Source organism: Neoarius graeffei, chromosome 7 (assembly GCF_027579695.1).
Source record: "Neoarius graeffei isolate fNeoGra1 chromosome 7, fNeoGra1.pri, whole genome shotgun sequence".
Classification (NCBI taxonomy): Eukaryota; Metazoa; Chordata; class Actinopteri; order Siluriformes; family Ariidae; genus Neoarius; species Neoarius graeffei.
The window spans coordinates 53,897,307-53,914,964 of NC_083575.1; the positions used below are offsets into that span (position 1 = coordinate 53,897,307).

Below are 17,658 nucleotides of genomic sequence, written 5' to 3' on the forward strand. Positions count from 1 at the left end.
TTATGATTAACAGGGAAAGTTCATTAGTGATCATTTGCTGCCAAAAATGCATATTTTGTAAATTAAGGAAAGTTTTTTGGAAAACGGTTTTATTAACCTCGGTGTGGTGTTAAAGAATCTGTTTATGGTATGGAAATGACAAGAAGTCAGGTTGACAGGCCTGGAGTGAGACAGTTAAATGCCCCTTGCTGCTTTGGATAATTAATAAATAAAGCACCAGGGGAGCCCTGCCATGCCTTCCTGTATGACAGGGGCTGTCTCCAGTGCGCTAAAGCATTAAATGACCAATTTCTGTCAGACTAACTTCCACTACGCACTCTCTCTCCCTTTCTTCCTCTTTCTCTGTGCCTCCCTCCTCCCTCTCTCATTCCCTTTTCCAAAGTAAGCCACTTTGCTCTCTTCGCACTGAGTTTTTCAGCGACTGATGGCTCTAGTTCATTTCTGCTGAATTAATTGGTCCCTGAATGAATTCTGTTGACAGGGCAATTCATCATGTGTTTGGCCTGACAGTGACTGGGTGTTGAGGAAGGGTAGGGGGTGGAGAGAGAGAGAGAGAGAGAGAGAGAGAAAGAGACTGACTGGGGAGCCAGGGAGAGATTGGGGTTAGGGGAGAAGGGAAATGGTGGTTTGTGCTTCTGCTCTATCTCTCCTTCCCTCTTCTATTTCTCTTCCTCTCACTTTGTAACCCTTATAAGGCATGATGATCTTCAGTGAGGAGGCATGAGTATCGTAAATGATATAAGCATATAGGGGATGGCACAGTGACACAGCTGGTAGGGTTGCCACCTCACACCTTCAGCATCCCTGGTTCGATCAGACGTCTGTGTGTTTCCTCTGGGTTCTCTGGTTTTCTCCCACCTCCCAAAAATAACCTAGCAGTAGATTGGCTATGTTACATTTCTCCAAGGTATAAATAAGCATGTAAATGTGTGTGCATGATGAACTGGAATCCCATTTATTGAATATAAAATATGTGTATTTTCATCTCTCTTGTATGTCTAGGGTGCTGCTGACTTTCAAACAAACAAACAAACCCACCCCCTTTTCAGTTTTTAAAAAGATCTCTGCATGATAGGACAGTCAGGTCAAAACAGTGTTTCCATCATAGAGAATATGAGTTCTGCTGCTGCCTCCTTATGTGACATAAGGTGAATTGCATTGGCTCTTAATTACATGATGTGCTGCACAATAGCCATTAAATCCAATCATTTAGCTGCTGAAAGAAAATGAGTTTTGTCTGCCAATGGAAGTGGTCAGATTTGGCAGGAATGAGGCACCAGGTCTCAGATCAAGCCAAATTCGATAATGTTTCTGTGCTAATAATATAACTAATAAAACCACCCCATTGTTTAGAGCCATAGCTGAACTCTGCAGCGCCTCAGCGCCACCCAAGCTGATCTTTTTACACTGTTAAGTCAATCAATGCTCGCTCATTAGGAAGCTCACCAACTTATGTAACTGTCTCCTGGATGGGCTCACACAGCTCAGCTAAAAATGACCTCATAATTATGGAGCAGCCATCAGGAGAGACTTGCAGCTTCACTGACATCAAGTTCCAAACAGTGGGGAGGCAGACGAAAGAGGAGCTTACTATTAATTTATAGCCAACACTGCCACACCTAATTAAATACAATATGTGTCAGCATGTGACAAGTATAATATGTGACAAAAAGCAGAATTGCTTAAAACTAGACACTGCAATGGATGTGTGGATATACAGTTCTGTGCAAAACTCTTAGACATCTTATTTTTTTGAAATACACATTTTGTTCCAGATGTTTGCTTTATGACTTGTGCGTTATTGTGTCAGGAGAAAAGAATTTTAGATTTCCAAAAAAATTTTTTTTTTGTTGAAAAGGTAATGAGAGATGAGATGAGGTATGGAGAAATGTTTGTATGTCAGTAAAGGTGGTATAACATTACATAATAGACCACTTTGACTATATATATATATATATATAGATAGATAGATAGATAGATAGATAGATAGCGGCACGGTGGTGTAGTGGTTAGCGCTGTCGCCTCACAGCAAGAAGGTCCGGGTTCGAGCCCCGTGGCCGGCGAGGGCCTTTCTGTGTGGAGTTTGCATGTTCTCCCCGTGTCCGCGTGGGTTTCCTCCGGGTGCTCCGGTTTCCCCCACAATCCAAAGACATGCAGGTTAGGTTAACTGGTGACTCTAAATTGACCGTAGGTGTGAATGTGAGTGTGAATGGTTGTCTGTGTCTATGTGTCAGCCCTGTGATGACCTGGCGACTTGTCCAGGGTGAACCCCGCCTTTCGCCCGTAGTCAGCTGGGATAGGCTCCAGCTTGCCTGCGACCCTGTAGAACAGGATAAAGCGGCTACAGATAATGAGATGATATATATATATATATATATATATATATATATATATATAGGTTGTTTAAAAAAATTGATCTTATTTGAGATGTAAATATCCCAGAAACTACATAGTCTAGGCAAATGAAACTGAACAGGCTTAATGTTGAGCAATATAAGATTTAATCCTCAAAATTTGAATGAGAAATTCAGAAGGTATGTGGATTCCATGAACAATTTCACAAATTTTCAATATTCGCGAACTCGCTCGTTCATCTCTTCCGATGCTGATGGTCGTCCAGATCCTTTTGCCCTGCACAGACAGCCTTCCTCTTTGAACTTTTTATGCCATGTCCAAATCTGCATTGCAGTTGGTGCATTTTTAGAAAATTCTCTCATAAATACATGCTGTACAGTCTTGTTCGACTGTGTTCGAGTGTACTGTAACACACAAAACACCTTTTCTTTTCCAGTGAATGGCATTTCTATACCTAAAAAGATAAAAACAAGAAACATTAAGCATAAAATTTTGACCTGTTTCCACACATGCTGTTAAAATTTGAGATCAGTTGAATGAGAATTGGCAAAGTTATTAGACTGTGAAATTATATAAAAAATTTTTGAAACACCCTATATAAATATATATATATATAAAACAAAATTACCTGCAGTAACAGAAGCAAGCATGACAGGCAAACTCTGTTGAAGAGAATCGTGGCAGATTCGTCAAGATACTTTGAAAAACCTACCAGGCATTTTCCTTATGAAACTGCACAAAGTTTATTGCTGTTTATAAAATATATTTTGATGTAGAAATGTTTAATTTTTTTTTATTATTTTTCAAGGCGTCTTTGCTTTACAGCACTTCTTTGCATGTGCCTAAGACTTGTGCCCTGAGGAATTTTTTTTTCATCCATCACTTTTCGTGCAAGGAGTTGTTTATTGTTTCTCCTGTAAGAATCAGCCTACACTGGAGAAACCAAGAGGAACCTGAGTCATCTTTTTGTTGACATTTATGATTTTTAAATTGTTTTTATCTTTAAAAATATGGTATAATTTTAGAATTATATTTGTATTTATATATTATTATTTGACTACAATCATTTTTATTATTATACAATATTATGTTATAATATCTTTTGTTTATGGTGTATTTATGTAGAAAAATTAGACATTTTGGAAAGGACTTTTCAGATAAAAGTCCTTTATCAGCTCTGCAAATGTTTTGGAGGCTAGAAGACCCAATAATTATATTTTGTTACCTATTACCTCAGGATATGGAAACAAACAAAACAGTAAATTGGAAATAGTTTTAATATAAAACAGTTTATTTAATGTATTTTTTTTAGTTATGATGTAATTGTAATAATTTTTTCATAATTATACTCAGTACTCAAAACTAAAGTTTGTCCACATTGTTCATGTTCTGTTTTATTGGCAATATTGTGTGATATATATATATATATATATATATATATATATATATATATATATAAAATAAAATAAACCAACCCATAATGAATGAATTAATTACTATACCTCTCATAAAATTTCATAATTAGCACTGTCCCTAATGAGGGGGATTTGATTGGCAGCCCTGGGCTGGCCTTTCCCCTCCCCAACATCAAAAATGACACTGATGATGATGATGAGCATGTATGCATTTGACAGGACATTGTCCACTGCCACTCCTCTGAAAGCCCTCCTCTTTCTCAGGTTGAAGCTCATGACATATAGGGATGCTCTCTCTGTATTACGCCTTCATAGACCAGCCCTGTTTTTTGCTGTTCTTGAAATAATGTGTCATCAAATTTTTTTTACGAACAGACATTTACATAAAACATACATGGACACATTTTCCATGCTATTACCATTTCTGATAATGCTTGGTGGGGTTTTGGTGATGCCACGCTGCCTTGTCAACTGGTAGCCAGTGTGTATAATGTGGTCAGGTTATTCAAGTGAAATGTGCACTGCGGAGTCACTGTAAATATTCAGTGTGTGAGCTACCTGAATTTCAGTGTTCAGGCTTATATGAATTGGAAATGTGATAAAATAAAAATATTTGGATTTATTATTTTATTACTCTTTTTCTGAACCAGTAAAAAGTCCTCTCATAGTGTGAATGTGTGTAACAAAGCAATACATAATAATTTTTAGTAAAGTATTTGAATAGATTATAGTATAACTTGATTAAAAATAAAAGATCGTTTTTGACCAAGATAGATGTATAGTTTTCAACAAACGTGTTGCATTTAAATGTAAGTTATATAATGTGAAACAAACAGACAAACAAACAAAAAGATTTCAATATTTTTTTAATGAGAATTGTTTATCAGGCTTTCAGAAAAATGCGTCATGTTTGAAAGAGTCACAGAAATACTGGTGGATTTAGGTAAAACATTACATTAAGTAACTATGAGAGTTTGTGTTGGTGAGAGTGTGCGTGTGTGTGTGTATGTGTGCATGTGGAGCTGTTTGTCGAAGCGCAGCAGTACAGGGCTCGGGCCCCCTGACTGGGTTTGAGGAGCCTGCAGGATGACAGGTGCTTTTTGTAATGCCTTGCTGATGAGAGCCAATCAGCTGATTCCATTCTGCTTCTTTTTTCCCCTCTCCCTTGTTGTCATCTGGCATGCTAAAGTGAAGATGAGCCTGATTGACAGATGCATTCGGGTTCACAGTTTATTGGTTTCAGCAAAAGAGGCAGATATGCCAATTTAGACAGGGTAGTGAGGAAAAAAAAGTTTCCATCTAAATGGAATAATTTTGCCACTGGGAATTCTCAGCTGGGGGAAGAGCAGAGGCAAGGCTTCTTTTCCTTATTTTAACAAGGCCTGAATGACAAACATATACGACAGTAAGAGGCTGACAAAACACCAGCTTTTGATGCTTCACAGGGGATCCATGAAATAAACAATAGGCAGAGCAATTGAATTACAGCAGGGTGAGACTCTTGGCCTGGACGAGAAGAGCAAGCAGTGGTCTGCTGCAGAGGAAACTCGAAGCATCATTACATCTCTCTCTCTCTCTCTCTCTCTCTCTCCCCCCCCCCCCCCCATTTATTCACTTTTGCAGAACTGAATTGTGTCACGATATACGAGATATATAAAAATATGTAGATACTCCTAATATAAGAATTGGCCCTGTACACCTCTCTCTCTCTCTCTCTCTCTCTCTGTATATACTAGTAATGTACATGTACATGGTGTGATTTAAAAGCTACTATAAAAAACACTCACAGGTATTGACATACAAAAAATTTATTTCTCATGTGCACAAAAAAAGGAATCAGACAGAAGTGGATCAGAGCAATGATTGAGGCCACATGGCTTTAGTTATAGGTTTCCAACAGAAATTATGTCCATGATGCATCATCTTAACAACAGGAGAAAGACCATGCCGTCTATCTTGCTCTGCTGATGCAGATCATTTTTGCCTTTTAAAAAAGACAAAAAATTAATACAGGTTGCAATGAGTAGGACCAAAATGTCTTCATTCTAAGTGAGACGACACATTTTAACCTTTTAATTGAAACAACATTCACACTTTTTTTTTTTTTATTCGTAACTGGCTATTGTCTCTGTTGCCATAATGATTTGTGTATTTTGTATTGTTTCTCCATGCTGCTATGACATAATCGCTTCCAGGTCAATGTGTCAAGAAGCTTAATCACAGGTTGTATTTTGCTGCATTTTAAACCATTGAGAGAGGATCATAGTTGGACAAATTGTGAAAACAGCCCATAAAACCAGGCATATATAAAACCTAAGTGCAATTTGTACAGGGTAATCATCAATAAGAGATGACTGGATCATCTGGAATTAGATGGAGAACTGAACACAGGAGTAAAAGAGAATACAGAAAGCCATTTACTTCATTTGCATAGCGACTTAAAAAAATATGAACAAGTCAGGAAAAACTGAACCAAACATACAACCAGTCATACATGTGATGGGGAGCATTTGAAACCCACTGTAATAATTGACAGGTTTCAATTTTTGTTGCACTTTTGTTCCAAGCACAACACCTAAGACACAAATGTATGTAATCTTTTTTTTTCCCTTTCAATTTGCATATCTACAAATGAAATCAGTAAATTACTACGATACTGCAATGGTCGGATGTAGATGATCTTATATACATTGAAGAATTGTCTTCACATTATACACAAATTCTACAAAGCAGCAATTTGTTGCAAATGGCGTAACATTGACTAACGGAATACACCTTGTGTGTGTGTGTGTGGTGTGTGTGTGTGTGTGTGTGTGTACACTGTAATATGCATTTGATGGAGCTTTGTGTTTTGTTTAACATTACCACATAGAATCAGTATTGACTTCTATTAAAACATAATACTGCTTTATTAATGCATACAGATACTGCAAATAAAATATTAAATATCAAACTAAGTCTTTGGCAAATGTGGTAAAAGTACATTCACTTTACATTTTCAGGAGATGATGGAATGGATATTTTTCCACGGATTTCAGTGTCCCACCTAGAAACATAGATCTAAAACACAAAAGCTGTGTTACTTGCATATCTACCTCTCAGGACTGGAGCCAGTTTTCACCCAAATCTTTAAAAAGTTGTAAGGCAGTACTAGGAGTGTCACTTATGTTAACATAAGAGTAGAGATCGTTCTTGTTTAACACGAGCAGTAGATTTATGTAAAAAATATAAAAAATAATTTAACAGTAATTATGTAAAAAATATAAAAAATAATTTAACAGTAAGACTCTGTTTAGTACAGATGACAATGGCCCAGTAATATGTCACAAGAACATGCCACTGTTCTTTTTAACATTCATAAAACATGAACAAAAAGAAAAAAAAAAAAAACAGTTTCTATGAGTAGACACAATAGTTAAAGGTGTCAAAATATTTTCTGCTGTTTTGTCCAATATAGAATGAGTTTTACATGTTTATATGTATCACTGGACAAATGTTGCTTGCTCACTGACCTCATTAAAATTTTGGAATTAAATAGTGCAAAAAGGAGCAAAGCATGATGTTGGTCATGGTGTAGCACCTGAACAGAAACCTATCATAATCTTGAATATGTAACAGAAAGGGAGAAACTGTAAGATCAAAAACAACTCAAGAAATTAATTCATCTTCAGGCCATTGATTACATTTTGATTCTTACGATTCAGACTTTTACAAATGATTGTGTCTCACAGAACATGATGTAAGCCTTTTGATATTATCACATCATCTGATTACTGAACTGGTCATTTCGATAGAGGGTTTGAGCTGATGCTTTCCGCTGCAGTGTTCTTCTTTCCTATAACTGCACCTCTTACATAACTGATCTATCCATGAGAGGTTTAAACGCTAGCAAAGGACAATCCCAAATTGCCTTTTATAATCCTTGCTTGATGGTACTACGTACAGTATGTAAAGGAATGTAATGATTGATGAAACCAGAAAGAAAGAAACAGAACAAAACAAAACAAAAAATCATGTGTTAACTTTGTATTTTTCACACGGTTTGTCTTGTTTTATATTTTATAATATATATAGATTTTGTATAATCTTTCAGAGTCTTTACGGAAATTTTACAGTCATTGTTCAGCTAGTTGAAAAACAGGGGCTCAGACATCAATGATTGAAGTGTGTGTGGGGGGTGTCGAAGAAATGCAGGAGGGAAAATTCACGGCTGCTTGACCCTCCTAATCTCAGTCTGACCCCGCAAAACTGAAGATGGTGGAGCCACGCTGAATGGCCACGTTGGATCGTAACACTGTTCACACTGGTGCGATACGTGGGTCATGGTTATGTTGCTGCAGAGTGACGTGGTTGCCATGGTAACTAGTGGCGGTCATAGGCAGTGGCAGCAGTGGGAGGGGCCGAGCCCCGGGACGCGGCACTATAATAATAAGGGGAACCTGGAAGTTAACAGAAGAGCGGACCGTTTGAAAACATCCAATGCAATGTACAGGCCCGCTCTGAAGCAGGAGAAAACACAGTCTCACTTCTAATCAAAATCAGCTATGGTCATGCAGGGCACTGACACTTGGAGGAATGGCTTTAGAGCCAAGCTAATAACTTACTAACTTCAGTTACAAACTCGATGCTAATCTGTGAATTCAAATGTACTCAAGATGACATTTACTTAAATTATTAAATAATCAAACCCACTTTGAAACCCCCAATTCCATACAAGACAAGTAGTGTTCATACTCACTTAATAGTGCAGGGTTGCTGAACCTCCAAGCTTCATTGTAGGTTGTGTATTGTGGATGGGAGTAGGGGTTTCCTGAAAAATCACTTCCTAAAAAACAAAACAAATCACAGTCTAAGATATGCAGATCTGATCAACTGCACCAGATATTTTGCCCCCATCATTGCGGGTGGCACGGTGGTGTAGTGGTTAGCACTGTCGCCTCACAGCAAGAAGGTTCTGGGTTTGAGCCCAGTGGCCGACGAGGGCCTTTCTGTGTGGAGTCTGCATGTTCTCCCCGTGACTGTGTGGGTTTCCTCTGGGTGCTCCGGTTTCCCCCACAGTCCAAAGACATGCAGGTTAGGCTAATTGGTGGCACTAAATTGACCGTAGGTGTGAATATGAATGGTTGTTTGTCTCTATGTGTCAGCCCTGCGATGACCTGGCGACTTGTCCAGGGTGTACCCCACCTCTTGCCCATAGTCGGCTGGGATAGGCTCCAGCTTGCCCACGACCCTGTACAGGATAAGCGGTGATGGATAGATGGATTTTAGGCTTTCCTCATTCTTTCATCTTCAATATGTTGATGCTTCTTTCTTTAATTGCTGTTCTTCTCCAGCATTTGACAAACTTTGACTTCCAAAAGACCCCCAATGGACTCATTTTTGTTCACATCCATTCTCTTTATATAGCCCAGATTTTTGGAGAGCAGTCATGAGTGTGTCAGTGAGCAATGCTGTTGGTCCCCACGTTTCTTTCTTTTATGAGACAATAAAGGCTGGGGTTTATATGAAGCTGGTGAGGAATGGTTTTTGCTTTAACAGTGTTTTGGGGTCTGTCACTAAATCTTAGTTGTTCTGGGAGCAGGTAAATAGGAGTGCACATTAAACCCATGGCTCCTGGATTTAAGAGGATTTCTGTGTGTGTGTGTGTGTGTGTGTGTGTGTGTGTGTGTGTGTGTGTGTGTGTGTGTGTGTGTGTGTGTGTGAGAGAGAGAGACGAGTGAAAATGAATCTATGATGAAGACGTATCTGATGTACCTATAAAGATATGTTTGTCCAACAAATGAATTCTATCAGTGAATTAAATTTCTCCTGCAAAATGTATTCATGTTTGCAGACTGGGCAATGCCGCTGAGACTGAATCTGTCTGAAGCACTCAAGAGTGACTGTAGCAAGAATCCTTTTGTGTTTGTTGTAAAATATTTGTCTTTTAATGTTTCGTTCTTGGTGCAGATGTCTTTGCAGATGCTGTGAGACAGATTTTCAGCTGGTCTTATTTCTACACTCAGGATAAAGTGTGGATACGATGCGTTTTTTAGGGGATCTGTAGCTGAGCTCTGTCTGGCCTTGGACTGTAAAGAATGGATGGTGTGGTATGTGTATGTTTGTATGTATGTGTGTTTGTGTGTGCTGTTTGGGGAGAGGGCACCACTCTGTTGCCAGATTGCATCCTGTCCTGGTGGCTGGCAGTGAAACTCAAGCTGGGTCCCTGAGAGAGATAGTGATTTAAATATTTACAGGCCTTCCTGCCCGCTGTTTTGTGACCCTTAACTGTTTGCTGTGAACCTGAACTGCAGGTTAAGTAGAGGGGGAAAGAGATACGCTCTGCAGCACCAGAGGCTGGGGCAAGAGAGCCCTGTTTATCGATGGTCCGTGAGAATACTGTGGGGTGGGGCAGGCGGGTAATGAGCATTGGAACCCGTGTGGAACTGAGAGGAACTGTCCTATATCCTGTGCCTTGATTGTTATTGAGTAGTGCTAATTTGCTCTTGTGCATCCAATAAGCAGCCTGATGCTTGCTTACAGGTCAATTACCTGTCCTTACTGTTGTTACTCGCTACATGGCTAGCCCTCCTTAGTCACACTATTCTTACCATTGTTAGCATTATTCTATTAATAAAAGCATGCAGTATGATTTTTACCTGACACGTTTTAGTTTAGTTCTCAGCATCAGCAGAATATTAAAAGTAAGGCTGTCAAACATTTCTTTAAGAACTTTATATTGGTTTGGAATTAACTCGGGTTTGCTGAAGATAGTCAATTGGTGAGGACTACTGACTGAAAATATTATGAGCTCACTTAAACTTAACAGCCTCATAAAACCAGTAATATGACTTACCAGGAACCATTCCAGCAAGTGTTGAGGTGGGGTAGCTGCCTTGCCCAGTGGGGGGGACGTGAGGGGGGTAACCTGGGAGTGTCGTGCTGGCCATGTCTCGACCTGAAACGAAAGTGATGAAGAATGTAAGAGCAGTTCTGAGACCAAGCGAGATATATTTTTGTGTACTTTACAAGCAAAATACAATTGCTGGCTGATATAGGCTTGGGGTAAGGTATGGGGTTGTGTGGACTGCATAGTATTCACAGTAAAGTTTATGGTGCATAAAATAAACTGGAAAAATGCCCTAAGCATTAAAGAGTGATAAAGTAACACACTGACAAGATATGTGACCTTAAGCACAATAACTGTAATAATAATAATAATAATAATAATAATAATAAATGCCATAGCATTTCTCGTTCTTTTACACAATGCCAGTATTGCTAATCACCAATAATGCCATGATCTAAATCTCATCACTTATCAAAGACAGTGCCAACAACCCAGCCACAGATGATTAGAAAGACAAACAAGAAGACTGTACGGTCTGAAACTCATTACTCATAAACCATGCTGTCGTCAAAAGTTATCTTATGGCCATTTTACCATTCAAAAACTGTTTACACAGCAGAACACAATAGCACATGCACAGCTTTTGATTCTTCCTAGATCATTTGAGCCTTCAAGTTCACACTTTCACAGAGCAACACTGACAGCCAGTTTTTACTCATGCTGAAGTGACATGGATGAACAGAACTGAGCGCTGTTATTTGTCAGAGCCCATACCGAAGGACAGCTGAGGACTAGAAATGCACTTGGCCTCCACTTTCAGCATTGTAATTGGGGGTTATGGCCAGCTCTCCTGGCAGACAAAATGGTTGTGGGACATGCAGACCTTTAGAGGGCCTCTGTCTTTGTTAGCATGAGGGTCAATGATAGTTATGTAGCAACACATTCCCTTAGATTTTGCAGTAATGAGACAAGAGTCTAAAGTAAAAAAATACTCACAGTTTGCATTTTAGAAAAGCACTAATAGAACCCGACCTCATGAAAAAAAAGTTCATTCAAATGATGAAGTGATTGGATTTCGTTCTATCTAATGTGAATAAAGATGAAGTGTTATAACCATAAATATTGAGTTATGAATTTACAAGTGTGAGACTAGGTTGGTTAATGATACTGTAGCACAGTAGCCTTTAAAAACTGCTACTACATAAATAATACTAATTATTAAAAAAATAGATGGCATTTGTAAAAAAATAAATTAATTAATTAAACAAACAAAAAAATAGACATGTCTAAAATGAGCATGATTTAAACCTTATAGAGTGACACCGACAGACACAAATAATCACAGTTGTCTGGGTTGAACGCAAAACAAATCAGCTACAAATTTAAAGATCCTGTGAGCAAATCCTAATCAGAGCATTGTAATTACAATAATGATCAGGATACACAGGAGAAGCTTTCACAGTGAAGCAAATGTAGTGAAATGAACCTAATGATCATCAGCGCTCTCTTTTTAGCACTGTCTGACTGTTGTTGTTTTTGATTATTTCTATTTTTATAAATATCATTTTTATTGTTGTATTCTGTAAAAGATTTTTTTTAATTTCTTGATTAGTTTTAACCTACAGTGAGTCCTTCCATAAGAATCTGAAAATATTCAGAAAAGTAATTAAAAATGGTTTTTGTGCTTTTTTTAATAAAAAAAATTATTTTGAAGATAATGAGCATGAAAGGTAATTGAAATGTGATAATTTAGACACATATACAGTCTCTCTCTCTCTCTCTCTCTCTCTCTCTCTCTCTCTCTCTCTCCTATCTCACACACACACACACACACACACACACACACACACACACACACACACACACAAAGGAATATACCAGAATTGTTACTGTAGATAATCTGAAGCAAGATGTGAATGTCTATCTTTAGACTTTCCCAGCATAAAAAAATACATTAGATAAAACCATTTATATTTTATGGTAGCTCGTAGCTCTGGGCTAGAGCAGGACAGTAGCTGTCTCCCCCCCCAACCAGCGCAGGATACAATGTTTTTTTTCTCTCCCTTTCTCTCTCTCTCTCTCCCATGGGGTTGTACCTGCTATAATAGGCTGGCTTGCGTACTGGCCGTAGCTGGGGCCATGGTGGCCATAGGCACCGTAGCAGGGGGTAGAGGCATCTACTGACACACCGGGCTGGAAGGGCAACAGTTCCGCTAGCCCCGAGGCTGCAAGTGAAGAGGGGGTGAAAGGAGCCAGCGAAGCCTCGTGCGGCTCTTGCTTAACACACACCGTGGAGGAATGGGATTCTGCCAGGGTGAAGAAACAAAACAAAAGCCACACACACAATCAGACAATGCACAGGCACACCCATGCACAAAAAAAAAAAAAAGATGAATGACTGATGATGAGAATGGGAGCGCTCAATCAAAACCAACAAAATAAAAGATGATTGATGGGAGTTGTTTGACTCTGATGATAATGTGTAATGCAATACTTCGCAGTTTAAAATATCTTTAGCATTCCTGCTTGTAGATGGCCAAATTGGAAAACTTGAAGGCTCACTGAAATTGCTAAGGGGGGATAAATAAATAAATAAATAAATAAATAAGCATTTAGTAAGCCTAATAATAATAATAATAATAATAATAATAATAATATCTGTGACAAAATGTGAAGCAATTTATGATTCACTATGATTGCATTATGTTTTGTGTATGTATGTGTGTGCATGTGTGTGCACTGCAAAAAACTGAAAACTGAATTTGAGGAGAAAATTACTTAATACTAGTGAAATTATCTTTCTGCATGGACTGATATTTTTACTTGAGAAGACATCTTAGAATAAGTTGGTTGCAATCTAGAACTAGGTTTAATAATCTCAGAATTGGTGTCTTGTATTCTTCTAATAGGAAATGCTAGATCGTTTCAACTATTTTCAAGATATTTTCACTTGCTAAGATATCTTTTTTTTGCAGTGTGTGTGTGTGTGTGTGTGGGGAGTTAGCATGCAAAGGATACACAGCTGTATAAGACACAGTTGACCGTAACACTTTGTAGGGGTGACTGATCACACATGATCACCCTGCCGATACCCTGAACACACATTGTGAACAGAATGGAATCTAATGTGGTCATCTCTTACACCTTGTGAATGTAAATCCCAGAGCGTAAAGAGCTTTCTTTACTTTAAAGCAGCCGATGCATCTTTCTCAGCCAAAACCCTTGGGCTTTTTCTTTGAGTCCAATGCAAAGTGTCTGGTTAGAGATAACTCCTGTTTCCAGTACAGATATGGTATGTATGTATGTATGTATGTATGTATGTATGTATGTATGTATGTATGTATGTATGTATGTATGTATGTATTTGTTTGCAATAGCAAATGCACATAATTTATTTAATTTTGTAAAGCCAAAACCTTGCAATAAATCTATGCAGCAAGAATTATTTTAGAACAAATTTTGACAAATGAGTTGTAATTGACATTCACGTTATTGGAAAGCAGTTTTTGTAGGACAAATTTGAGGTTCCTGTGTATACTGTAGCTCTAAAACATCGTCAACAACCAACAGCAATCCTCCTAGGTCAGTCAGACGCAAATATCAGGGATATTTCCCTGTGGTTTAGTTGTAGGAAAATAGTATAGGCACATTAAAAAGGCTTCTACAAATCATAACAAATACTTCCATTCGCAACATCAAAATTAATACCTTCTGTTTGATGAGACTTAATCTTTCACATGCACCATGGTGGATTTGCTCCTGCAACAAACAATTCATTCTCTCTCTCTCTCTCTTACTCATCTTCTTTAACCTCCTCTATATTGGCCTGGCCTGTTGGGAGGGCTCTCACAGCTCCATGATAGCCTCATTAGCTGCTTCCCAACTATTGTTGTTTTACAACCAAGCTGTGTGCACAGAATCCCTCATTAAGATAAAGTCTCCTTTATGTCAGATGCAACCCTGATAACCCTTTTAGACCTAATGCTAGGAAATAAGCAACTTAACTGGCCTCTTTCCCACACAAATCAATGGCAGATTTTCTTCTTTTGAGTGGATCTAATGTAACAGTAACATCTGCATATAGTACCTGAATAATAAACATCGCTTTTTTTTTTTTTTTACTACAGAACCTATCAGAGAATGTAAAAATTTGCTGCCATTCACACAAAAAGGGTTAAGAGGAGGCATAAAAACGAACAGCTCTGATGACTATATTTTACGGAATGTGATGTTGGTCATAAAGCTTGACTTTCAAGACGAAAACCTTAGAGGCCAATAAACAAGAGGGAAAGAAAAGCTTTGAGGGGAATTAGACGTCCTGTTTTCATACACTGTGTTCTTCTGTTGGCAGACAAACAAGGGCACCGAGCTACACTGACCCAGGCTTAGTGTTCGAGATCAGTGAACTTTGAAACTAATCAGAAGTGCTGTTGCTTATTGTCCTGTGGACGAGCGAGGCCTGCAAAGGGGAAGGCTGTCAGCCTCCTGATTACTGAGATGGGAGATAAACACAGGTCTATGCTGAGGCTCTCTCTCAGCAAAACACATCACTTCAGCTCCAGCTATAGAGTTTTCTATGTCTGTCTCTCCCCGTTGTATGGTTTCACATGGGTGCAGATCATGATGGGAGGGGCAGGGAATAACTTTTCTTTTCCTTTCTTTTCTTTTCTTTTTTTAACAGCACCTGCACAGGAATCTTTAGGGGATTCAATATTTTACATTTTGTGACAGGGACACCTTCATGTTTGCAACAACTATAACCTCATCTCATCTCATCATCTCTAGCCGCTTTATCCTGTTCTACAGGGTCGCAGGCAAGCTGGAGCCTATCCCAGCTGACTACGGGCGAAAGGCGGGGTATACCCTGGACAAGTCGCCAGGTCATCACAGGGCTGATACATAGACACAGACAACCATTCACACTCACATTCACACCTACGGTCAATTTAGAGTCACCAGTTAACTTAACCTGCATGTCTTTGGACTGTGGGGGAAACTGGAGCACCCGGAGGAAACCCATGTAGACACGGGGAGAACATGCAAACTCTGCACAGAAAGGCCCTCGCCGGCCACAGGGCTCGAACCCGGACCTTCTTGCTGTGAGGCGACAGCGCTAACCACTACACCACCGTGCCACCCAACAACAATAACAACAGCTAAAATTCATTCATTCATTCATCTTTAGTATCCGCTTTGCCATGTTCAGGGTCACTGTGGATCCGGGGCCTATCCCAGGACCACGTGAGGCGGCAGTATGCCCTGTATGGGACTACTTTAAATAATTGACCTCAATTTTAAATGTTAAGGAGCTATGAATTTATCACAGACCCACTAAAAAAATTAAAACACCTTAATGAACTAAAAGTGACAGAATGTTACGGAAAGGTCAATTAAAGCTGACTTCCAGTCCTGTGGTAAAAGTCATTGGTTATCAAATGTGTGCTCAAAGGTTAGTATGCCACTGTAAGGATGAAATAAGCATTAATTTGGGCAGCTGGGCCTGGCGGGGCTGTGCTGAGCCGAGACACAGGTAGTTTGTCACAGGGCCACACATGAGGCGCCTGAGCCTAGCTGGCTGCCTGTTGTTTGCTGCTCACTGGAGAATACCAAGCCACACTTAAAAAATGGCTCTCTGGCGGATATATTTCAGCCGAAGCTCATCAGCAGCACAGGCCAACACAAAGCAGCCTTTTCTTTCTCTCAGCCTGCGTATGCTGCTTTTTCTTCTAACTTCTCCTTCTCCTACCCCATGCTTTTTCTTTCTTTCCTTAGGGTTTTTTTTTATTTTTTTTTTTAACAGAGCCTCTAGACATGGAGCTCTGTTGCTTTCAGGCACAGCCCTCACCCCCACCTCCTCCTCCTACCATCTCTCTGAAGAGATTTGGAACAAGGGAGATCCCTTCAGCACCTGCTCAGGTTTTCAGTGGGTCAGAGGGGTGCCCATTTATTCGGTGCCATCCCACTGGCACCAGGAAGACTTCCATTATATGCCTCTGCAGGGAGGGCGCTTAAGAATGTGCACTGGCTATTCATTCCAGAGGTATGTGCAAAACGGCCTTTATAAAAGACAAGTCATATCTGGAAAGCATCCAAGTTCTTTTTCCAAACTTGGAATAAATCATTCCTTTGTTTTTTCCCCCCTTACTGTTAATGCATGAGTATTGGAATGAGACTGACTCATAGGTAAGCTTCTTGGGCACTGATAAGAAAGCAGAACAAAAACATCACAAAGCAGTATATTTTACCTCATAATAATTGGGATTTTATTAAACTGGTATTTAAAGGCTTATCTCAGTTCAGAGAAGTGAACATTTTCTGTGACTAAGTACATTTCAAGATTATCTGTCATTATTTAATTATTATATATGTGTTTATACCTATCACTATTTTCACTGTGTGATCTATGTACTTTCACTAAAACATTAATGCACATGTTACTGAAACTGCTGTAGAAAACAGATATCGCACTGTTTCTAAAAGTTTGATGTTACAAAGAATTAATTCAGCTACCTAACAAGGCATCTTGGCTTTTTCAGACACACAACAGCAATGCTAATTCCTTGTAGTAATAGGATAAACAGCAAACAGAAAAGAGCCGTGTCTTCTACGTCTCGCGCTCTTAAAATTCCAATTCCTGTTTTGTAATGAAGAGTTCATTAATCATTCATCTTTAATAGATTATGCAAATCTCATGACATAAAATCAACATGATCAATGACAGCGTGAATTTTAATTAGCTCAGGAAAACATTGCAGGGAATGGCCATAATCTGCAGCTCTATCCAATGGCAGGGAGTCATTTATTCTAAATTGGCTCTCAGTGTAAATGCAGAGGATAATTTAGCACCTCTTTTAACTTAGTCCTTATGTGCATTTCCAGAGTTTATCACATGCTAGAACATCCAGTTATTGCATATAACCCTACATTACTTGCTCAGCACTGCATTATAAATTGAGTTATTACTGCCAAAAGTCATTTAAAATACCACACGCAACACTTAATGCTCAAGTCTTTCCAGTGAAGATGTTTGTGCCTAGTGGTGAAAATAACTACAATATT

The 17,658-nt window shown here is 38.9% G+C and overlaps 1 protein-coding gene across 5 annotated transcripts in view; it reads right to left on the reverse strand.

Annotated features, from left to right (window-relative positions):
• Positions 1-8,132: 8,132 nt before the first annotated feature.
• Positions 8,133-17,658, reverse strand: part of pax2a (paired box 2a) — a 28,646-nt gene continuing 19,120 nt past the window's right edge. For all 5 annotated transcript variants that reach the window (XM_060924746.1, XM_060924745.1, XM_060924742.1 and 2 more), the window contains 3 exons: positions 10,606-10,707; positions 8,509-8,595; positions 8,133-8,209 (listed from right to left, as the gene is read on the reverse strand). In XM_060924746.1, coding sequence (XP_060780729.1) covers positions 8,133-8,209; positions 8,509-8,595; positions 10,606-10,707 — 266 coding nt within the window. The remainder of the gene's footprint in view (positions 8,210-8,508; positions 8,596-10,605; positions 10,708-17,658) is intronic.